This window comes from Cricetulus griseus, chromosome 5 (assembly GCF_003668045.3).
Source record: "Cricetulus griseus strain 17A/GY chromosome 5, alternate assembly CriGri-PICRH-1.0, whole genome shotgun sequence".
NCBI lineage: Eukaryota > Metazoa > Chordata > Mammalia > Rodentia > Cricetidae > Cricetulus > Cricetulus griseus.
Window position 1 is genome coordinate 58,004,586 of NC_048598.1, and position 10,083 is coordinate 58,014,668.

At 48.5% G+C, this 10,083-nt stretch overlaps 1 protein-coding gene across 1 annotated transcript in view; it reads left to right on the plus strand.

Annotated features, from left to right (window-relative positions):
- Positions 1 to 1,578, plus strand: part of Mapkapk2 (MAPK activated protein kinase 2) — a 42,116-nt gene extending 40,538 nt beyond the window's left edge. Inside the window, exon 10 of the mRNA XM_027417706.2 lies at positions 33 to 1,578. Within this exon, the coding sequence (XP_027273507.1) occupies positions 33 to 176 (144 nt within the window). The 3' untranslated portion in view covers positions 177 to 1,578. The remainder of the gene's footprint in view (positions 1 to 32) is intronic.
- Positions 1,579 to 10,083: the final 8,505 nt, after the last annotated feature.

Sequence of the window (10,083 nt, forward strand, 5' to 3'; positions counted from 1 at the left end):
TCCCTGATGCACAATCCTGACCCCGTTCCCAGGAGGAGATGACCAGTGCCTTGGCCACGATGCGTGTTGACTATGAGCAGATCAAGATAAAGAAGATAGAAGACGCATCCAACCCTCTGCTTCTGAAGAGGCGGAAGAAAGCTCGTGCCGTGGAGGCCGCAGCCCTTGCCCACTGAGCCGCTGTGTTTCCCACCCCACTGGAGGACAAGCAATAACTCTACATGAATATATTTTTTAAACAAAGAGACACAAGCTGCCCACTGCTGCCTCCTGTCCTCCTGGGCTATGTGGAGCCCAGATATGCCTCTGGCTGATTCTGCCCTTGGCTCTGACCTCCCTGGAGAGGAGGGTTGGGGGATGTGTGAGGAGGGGTGAGGTGCTCTTGAGCCCGGGCTCCTTTTGCATTTTATCTGTAATTTGACGTAGAATTTTTATGGAACTTCTTTTATTGTCCCCTTCCCTACTCGTCCTTTCCCCAAGTCCATTCCCATCTTCAAAGGCTGGGGTTTACCCAAGGGTGTTGTGGAAGTTGTTACAGGGCATGTCCCTGGGTTGTTCCATCTGGTCCCCCTGGCCTCCTACTGTAACCTGGGGTCTCCACTGGCTCTAGAATCTGGGAGCTCCAGGGAGAGGGGCAAGGAGTGGCAGTAGGTGTCACTCAGCCTCATGCTGAAGCCCTCAGACATCACCAGTGTGCACAACAGAGGAGTATGTGTGTACATGTGTGTATGCCCAGGTCTGTACCAGTGACTGGGCGTTGGAGGGTCTAGGGAAGGCAGGGCTGCAGGGACTCCTGCTTGAACTGAACCTGCCTAAATGCCTAGGTAGCTTGTCTAGATCCAGAGCCAGGTAGTCATGGCCTCTGCGTTAGCTGGGCAGGGGAGGCAGTGAGTGGTGAGTGGGCACTGGCAGCCGTCAGAAGGACTGGGCCCTTGCAGGGTGCCCTGTCCAAAAGTAGTGCTGGTCCTAGGGCCCCGAGGCACTGACCACTGAGTAGCCTCTGCTTGCCCATCTTGCCGTTATTAACCCACTCTTGTTGAGTTCTCTGAAATTTTTAGCCATTTCTCAATGGGCTGTCTCTCCGCTCCCATGGGTGAGCCTGGGAAGGTTATACTTCAAGGTGTTTGTATTTCATGCATCTCCCCCGAGCTCTGGGGTACCTGCCAACCTCCCTTCTTTAGCAAGGGCAGGACCACGTGTGGTCTTCCTGGATTTCCACTATATGGCCTGGTGGGCCAGACAGTCTTCTCACCAAAGATGTCTTGACTCTGTCTCTGCCCACTAGCCACCTTACCCTCTAACAACTCAGCCTGGGTGGGGACTCCCCAGGATTGAGGAGGAACAGGTTGGGAAGAGTCTTTGTGCCATGGTCCCCCATTCCCCTCTTGCTGGAGGAGGGGTGGCTCCCTCAGGGGTTGGTGGAGGAGGGGCTCCTGGACATCTCTGGGCCTGGGGTCAGAGTCCAGATGCCTGCAGCTCCTCCCTCGTCTTTGAAGGTGTGTTCAGCACTCAGACTGTTGTAAACTGTTGTTTTGTATGAGCAAAATTGTCTTTACTAAACAAATTTAATAGTTGAAAGTTTTCATTCTCTTCCTTCCTGGGGCTCAGGCCCTTGTCCACTGCCCTTACAGTCTGTGGACAGAGGGCCTTTTGTGGTGGGTGGCAGAGCTCTGTGCTCTGGAGGGAGAAGAGGACCTCCTGGCTGGGTCAACATGGGAATAACCCCTCTTAGCTGAGGGCCTGTGACAATGAGAGCTGATTTCTTTTGGAGCCAGGGCAGGTGGGTGGCAGGAATCACTGAAGTGGGTCCCACAGATGAAGGGTTCTGATCTTAAAACCAAGGAAGCAAGGTTGTAATACCTTAGAATTCCAGGAGGGAGCAGTACAGACCAGGCCTTGAGTTACATAGTGACCCAGCATCCTCAGAAACCCTGTGGTGAACTGAGTGTCCTTGGCAGAGCCTAGAGTAGAAGCTAGTCTGCTGACTCCATGGCCTCTGTTCCCAGTTAGGGAGAAAGGTAGGGGCAATGGCGTTGCTGGGCTGTACTTTGTGAGTTTCCCATACCAGAGGGGGAAGACTGCCACTGCTCACACAGCTGTTGGTTTGAGCTAGAACTCAGGCCTCAGGATCTCAGGGCCTGGAGTGTTCTCTGTGTTCCACCAGCCCACTCTTTGGAGGATGTACGCCTGCTACCCTAGCCATCAAAGGGACCAAGTCTCTGCCCCTCAGTTGAGAGCGCTCCCATCACCCTCAAGCACTGTTTAGAATCATTCAGCAGACTCTTGCTGTAAAGAACTCCTTGTGTGCACCTAACAAGGGTGTCAGAAGGAAGCCTGCTGTATGCATTGCAGACTTGAGAAAGTGCCTCTTGTAGCTGGAATAAATGCAGTGGCACAGAATATGGTTATTACTTGGTGGCCACATGGGTGAGAAGCCTGGTAGAGCTTTACTCGGCTCACAGGGTCTCTGTAGGACCATATTCTATTTTGCCTTTCCCAGAGACTTCTGCATTCCTTCGCTTGGGACTCCTTTCTCTGTCTTTAAAGCCAGCCGTTTGTATCTCTCTTGTCCTTGTATTGTCACCTCTCTGACAGCGCCTGAAGGATTTCCCTGAAGACCAGTATGCTGAGATTGGGCTAGCCTGGAGAGCCCATTCCTAAAACCTTAACCTTGTTCCCATCCGTCCAGTCCTTTATGCTGTGGATGATATAGCCACTAGACCAGGAATAGTGTGTGTTTCTTTGGGGGCCACTGCTCTGCTCCAGAAGACTGTCTTAAACATTTTCCTCAGGGCACCAGGACTAACTGCCCCCGTGGTTTCCTTTTTTCTCTTAGTCCAGCTTACAAGGTTTAATACTGGCTTCCAAGAAAGATTACTACAAAAGGCTGGAGGTCTGGCCATGCCTCTATTGCCCCCAACTCACTTCTGATGGTCTTTGGGGGGGAATATTAAAAATATTAAAAACTTTTTATATAATATTTCTGTATGACTTTGTTAATGTATGCTACATAGGTACAGACAACCATGGTTGCTAGAAGAGGGCATTGGATCCCTGGAAGCTGGAGTTACAGGTGATTGTGAGCCACTTCCCATGGGTCCTCTGGAATAGCAGGAGACAGGCTCTTGCCCCAGTGTCTGCTCTGTAGCACCCCTTTTCTCTAACTCAGCCACCCTGATGAGCCGGGTCAGAAGGTGTTGGAAACTTGTCTCTAAGGACAGATGTTGGCTTTCATGGGTGTGAGGTATGGGGGTGAGTGGGCTGATTCACATCTTGAAGATATCAAGGGGGGAAGTCTTGGCATTCTTGAGTGAAGTGCTGATCCTTGGTTAACCCTCACTAACCCCTGAGTTAAGCCCTCTGACGGTAGCAGTTGGGTTTTCCTTTGTCCATGGAGAGATTTAGGCTCAGAGATGGACTCTTGTCCAAGATCACACAGCTGGTCGGGTGACACTAGGTCAGGTTTTCTACTTTTACTGTTCGGGCTCTTTCAAAATGCACAGGAAATCTTCAAAATTCACAGGAAGTAAGTCTTCTGGGTGTGAGGGAGAAGCAGACTGGAACTTGTCCCCTGAGGATAATACTAGGCCCCGGGTGTTTCAAGGGGTTCAGGAAACCACAGATGTAATGTGTCCTGTAGTGCCCTCCAGGGTGGCTTTGTATAGCCATAGCTGCTGCTCCTAGGGACTGCTCAGCTTAGCAGGGCCAGGGGTCTAGGTTGGGCCTGTGGTCCGCTCCTCTGGTCCCTGCTGAGGATTAGGTCTGGCATGGGTTTGGCTTGGTAAGCAGTTAACTAGGGTTTTCCTTTGCCTGGGTTGGAGACAGGAAGACCAAGGGCTGTGTTTGACATGAGAGCAGATGTGTGGGCCTGAGTGGGTAAGTTGTAGGTGGAGACTTTGCAGGGTGTGAAGATTCAGTCAGGGAGGAGGTTAGGGAAAGTGGCTGCACCACTGTGAGTGTAAACAAACCACTGGATCCTGTCATGTGTGGGGTTGAGTGAAGACAGACTTTTGGGGAGCAGCCTCCCTCCTCAGCCCCTTCCTGGATCTGCCTCACAAAGCTTACACTTAGGCCCCTGGCTGCCTTGTGCGAGCCTGGCTGAGTTTAGGAACAGCTGCTCTTTACAGGGAGCATCTGGCTTCAGTTCTCAGGGCCCATTGTTGGCATCGTGTCACTTCCTCTTCCTGCAGAGTCAGGTCAGCATGGAGAGGTTTCCCACCGTACCAAGACATTTAGCATCGAGTACTTCAGTGTGCCCTGTCTAAGGGAGAAGGGGAGGGTAAAGCCAGACTCTGCCCTGGGGGAGCTGTGTAGAGCCAAGTGTATGTGCCACTCTCAGGGCCTGGACACTGAGAAACTGTTGCTGTGGGTGAAGGCTGTGATGTCCACATCTACATGCTCCCATTCCCCCAGCCTTTCAGAGCCCTAGACATATTGAGACGGGAGATGAGCAAGTGGGAGGAGGGTGCACTGGCCCTCCATTCCCCGCTTAAAGCCTTCATATCTGTGCTTTGGTGTGGCGAAGATAAGTAAGAGCTTTGAAGATGGGGGAGCAGTTTTCCAGTTTGGAGCTTAGTGTCATTCCGCTTTAGGCCACATGCTGATCAGTGGCCTGGTGAAGACTTTCAGCCACCCTTGAGTAAAGATGCCACCTTCAGTCCTCCTTGCCACCAATACCTCGTGTGTGTCAGCTCAGTGGAAAGATGCAGATGAACTGGCAGTGGGCCCAGCCCCTGTGACAGTGGGTTCTGAGGAGTGGACAGGTGTCACCAAGGCAGGGGGAGAACCGTGCTGCCTTCAGAGAAGCAGCTGTTATGGGACCCCAGGAAGGCTTCCCTGTGGCCCTGGGAGTTGACCTTCATAGGGCACCCTGGTAGAAATGGGTGGTGAATTCTCACTGGGCTCTTGTGTCTTTCCTGAGCCAGGCCCTCCCTTTTTTCCTCAAGGGCAGGCATAACACTCTCGTTTTTTTCTCAACTGCTTTTCACTCAGCATTTTTGTTTGATGGCTGGCCCTGTGGACTCTCCCCAACTGAAGAGCGTGCCCCCTTTGGTGAGGAGGTTCCTGCATTTCTTTCCTACCCCTCCAGCCTGCATTCTTCATTCTCTAGTGTGTGCTCTCCCCAGTCGAAATTTGGGAACATACTCTGATGGGGATTTCCCCCTTAGTTTTTCAGTTCATTAAGAGTAAAGAGCTGCATGAAATGAGCCTTCATCTGAGATCACTTTTAGTTAGACATTTTGTGAATCACTAGACAAGCAGCTTTGCATGAGATTGAGCCACTTTAGAAAAGGTGGGGAAGAGCGGTCCCGAGGGCCTTAGCTACCATTTAAAGGCCGTGGCTCTAGGAAGTTTTCCTCATCCCTTGATGTGGAAATCCCCTTGTCAGTAAATACTAAGCATTTGGTAGCCTCCTTGGAACAAGTAGTAAAATCAATGTGTGTAAGTGTCCACCTTTTAATACCATTGTCTGAAAGCTAAGCTTACCTTGGCATTCACACATGCTCTGTGGAGAATTATTACTATGAAGGTAAGTTACCATCTAAACCCTTTGACCTGTAGGGTTTCAGACAGGGTCCTAGGGCAGTAGAACCTGTGTATGGTAAATTATCATTAGAGACCAGGACTGTCATGCAAATACATTCATTTGCCTGACTTTCATGATCTCAGGGACAGTAGAGTTTCTTGCTCTCAACTCATATCCCTACTAGGATTTGCAAGTGAAATATCCAAACTAATTTCCCCCTTTGCCACCTCTGAGGCCCTATGTGGCCAAATATGAACTTGTCTTAGTCTCATTCATCCTAAGGGAGTCGGGTTCCTGGGGCTTCAGAGTATCCACAAAGGTTGTGAGAGTGAGTTCCTGGCAGGGCTGTGGCCAAAGCCCAAGGCGGGCTACTCTGGTCACTGGGAAACGTGATCTTGCTTGTTGCTTAGAGCCAGCAGCTGTGGGTCTCTGGTTCCTCAAATAGCTTACATCTCTTGAGGGAAACTAGGCCTCAAGTCTCGGAGGGAGATGAGTTCTCGAAGCCTCATCTTCTGATTTGTAAACCTGTGGTTCTGAATTCACCAGTCAAAGGTTTACTTTTCAAAGAAACCATAACCTCTTCTGGGCTTGAGGCCTAGACTTTGGTTAGCCAGAGTCTGTGGTGCGGAGTGCTTGCTTTTGCAGTAAGGGGGGGCTCTGGGTTTCTGGCACTCAGTTGCCTCCTTTTCTGGTCATAAACTGTTCTAAAGACAGTCCTCAAAGTGAGACAGGAACCCTGCCTCCTACTCCACCCACAACAGGATAGGCTGAGCCCTCAGTCTGCAAGGAAGAGGGCTGCAGGTGAGAAACCCAGTCTGACCTGCTTATTCAAGGCTCCAAAAGAGGGGTGGTTGGTTGCTGTTGTGCAGATATCCATCTGAGCAAAGCCAAATACAATCAGCAACCCCTGAAGCATGGGAGAAATGATACGGGGTTGTCTCTTCATGCAGCGTGAAGTAGCGGAGACCCTCATCATCCTTTATACTTTGGTTTGTATTCAAAGAGTTTATTATCCATAAGCTTATAAAAACAGTGGGCAAACTGCTTTGAAGGTGTCATGAGACATACTGTTCTGCAATTTGCCTTTAAAAGTTGTGACAACACAAAACTTAGCATCTCCACCATGCACAAAAATGTAAAAGATTGACATATTTATTTGTGTATGTATCTCTGTGTATGCAGTGTGCATGAATAGATGTTTGTGCTCATGTAGAGGCCAGAAGAGGGTGTTGGGCATTCTCTGTCACTCTTAGTCCTTTGAGGCATGGTCTCTTCCTGAAGCTGGGGGCCATAATTTCTCAGCTGTACTGGAAGCCAGCAAACCCCAGTGATTCTCCTGTCTCTGCACCCACTAGGAGCTGGATTTTCAGGTGTTTGCTGTGTCTGTGCTAGGATCTGAACTAGTCCTCAGGATTCCACAGCAAGCACTCTCAACTCAGCCATCTCTTCAGCTCCATCTTCACCTTTTTTTTTTTTTTTTTGACAGTCTTACTATGTAGCCTACGCTGACTAGGAGCTCAGGCTGGCCTCCAAATCACAGAGACCTACCTGTGGGAGGTAGAAATATCTGATTTAATTTTCCCCCTTTGCCATCTCAGAGGCCCTATGTGGCCAAATGTGAACTTGTCTCAGTCTTACTCATACTAAGGGAGCTGGGTTCCTGGGCCTCTGGAGAGCTGGAATCCAAGGCCACACCTCATTCATCTTCATTTTTATTTATTTATTTATTTTAGTGCAAATGCTTTACCACTGGCCTATGTCCTGACTCTCAATCTTTTTATTTTTGCATGTGAATGTGTAGTATGCATTCGTGTGTGTATGCATGTTTACATGTGTGTGAGCAGGCAGGTGTGTGTAGGCTTGAAGCTGATAGTACCCTCCCCACCCCACTCTAATTATTGAGTAACAGCCTTTGAACCTGAAGCTTGTGGATTCTGAGTAGCCTAGCTAGCCAAGTTGTTGTGGGATCTCTTTGTCTCTGCCTCCTGAGTGCCGGCATGACATCAGGCTGCCATGCATGCTTGGCTTTTATGCAGGCTCTGGGATCTGAACTTCAGTCCCTTATCCACTGAACCATCTCCCTAGTCTCTTTTTTGAAATCTTTAAACAAACAGACAAACATAGTTGTGATTTCATGGTGTGGATGTCCATAATTATTTAACTTACATGCTAATGTGTATTTTGTTTCCATGTCAGCCCCCTTTAACATTTTTAACATTGACTTGTGCCTGCACAAGCATGTGTATTTTGTGCATTTGGCCTGTCTTAAGAGACAGGGTCATTTCCCTCCTTCCACTATGTGGATATCAGGAATTGAACTCAGGTCTTCAGACTTGGGAGCAAGTGCCTTTATTTGCTGAGCCATCAGGCCAGCTACTCCCCCGTCCCCATCCCAGCTTTAATAATCATAGCTGTTTTGAATGTCTTGGGCAGTGTTTTTTAGTACACTTGTAAGATTTCTGTAGGATCCATTCCTAAAAGTAGAGAAGTTCAATCTGAGGGTGTATACACTTTAACCTTGATGGGCAGGTACTGCCAGAAAGGCAGTATGGACCATTCAGGGATGAGCATACTTTGCATGTTGCTTTATGAGACAGCTGTGAAAGGACTGTCAGCAGTGGAGCAATCTGGGCATGGAATAAGTCATCTGAGAATAAGAGGACATTTGAGGCACTTCCCCAAATGCATAGATGCATACCCTTGGCAGTTGTGGGCGACTGGAAAAATCAGGGCAGGGGGATTCCGTGAGCATCTTCCTGCACCAGAGGCTTTTGCTTGGTCAATAGTGGCCATTTGCATATACTTAGGGTATGCAGGCAGAATACTCAGACCAAGTTTTAGTTTTGGTCTTGTTCAGCCCCTACTAGAATTTGTCTCAACTAGGCCAGCCGCCTGGCTTGCTTCTCAGACCATAGTGCATGGAGAAGGTAGCAAGTGTGCAGATGCCAGGCAGGCTTTCCCAAAGGGGATTGTAAAGGATGCCCAGAGTGCTCTGGGAGGCAGGTTAGGGATATTGAGGAAAGGCATGTGGTAGAGGAGTTGGCCCTTGCTCAGAGCGTTATGTGTTAGGAGACTCAGGACATATGTAAGTATTCTTTTCTTCAGCATAGGAGTTCAGGCGCCTTGCCCATGAGGAACCTTGGTAGGACATTGATCATACCCCTGGTCCTCTGTGACTATTGTGGAGTCAGGACTGTGATTAGGCAAATAGTTCAGATACAGGAGAAAGCTCAGGGCTATGAGTAGTCGACTTGACCATCGTGAGCCTCTATTTATCAGCTGATGAAGTGGGGACAATTAAAGCAAACACCAGACTTGTACAGGGAACTTAATTGTCCACGGGATACCCTGCTGTGCTCAAGTCCGTGGCTGCATCTGTGTGGAGGTTGTCTACCTTGCTCTACCTTGCTCCCAACCATTGAGCAAGGCATGCTTTCCTGGAGGAATCATGGCTGGCATTACCTGTCAGAGCCCTAAAGCTTCTGGAGGCTTCTAGACTATGTAGTAGTCAGGGCACTTGGATCCTGCTCTTCTCTCAGAGGGTTAAATGGTCTGGTGGCTTATCTAGTCTCACTCTACACTCCTGATTTTCTTTTTAAAAAATATATACATATAATATATATATAATTATATAATATGTATATTATAATGTACATATTACATATATAATATAATATACATATAATTTACTTTTATTTTATGTGCATTGGTGTTTTGCCTACATGTGTGTCTATGTCAGATCCCCTGGAACTGGAGTTATAGACAGTTGTGAGCTATCATGTGGGTTCTGGGAATTGAACTGGGTTAAGAGCCCCCATTAAGAGCCTCTTAACTGATGAGCCATCTCTCCAGCTCTTGATTTTCTTATATAAATGAATACATTTACTCTGAAGACCTTGCATTTGGCATTTGTTTCTTGGCAAGTACAGGCTAACATTTCTTACTTTAGGCCTAAAAGCTTTGTGAAAGCCCTCTTCACATGGTTTAAAACATTAGAATACCATGTAGATGACTCAGCCTGGCATATGACACTTGCCATTCTATGGTCATACACTGTAGAAGCAGTCTTTATTATTTCTTTAAAAAAATCTTTTTAGGAACATGTCTCTCTTCCAACTTCATGTCTTTTGATAACCCACTAAACCTAGTTAGTACTACCCATATGTGCATGGGTGTGGGGCCAAACGCTGAAGCATGGGAATCTTCCCAGTGAGTGGTTACATACTCCCTAAACAATGATTTTCCCTCCCCCAATGACTATCAACTTCAGGTAGCTCCTCATACAGGGTGGGTGGGGCCTGGACACCATTGATCCCATCTACGTCAGAATTCTGGCTGGCTTTATCCTGTGTAGGGGTCTGCTGCAGGACTTGTGACTCGAGCCCAGTGGAGAGGAATCTTGACCATGCTTATGTGTGAACTTTCTGGGGGAGAGCTTGGTGGGTAGTCACTGTGGAGTCTCAGCGGAGTAATGAGAGTTGGTGGTGGGGACCAGGGCAGACACTGGCAAGAGTGGGCTTTGGGGATGATAGATCTGGGGTGAAAGGTGAGTGACG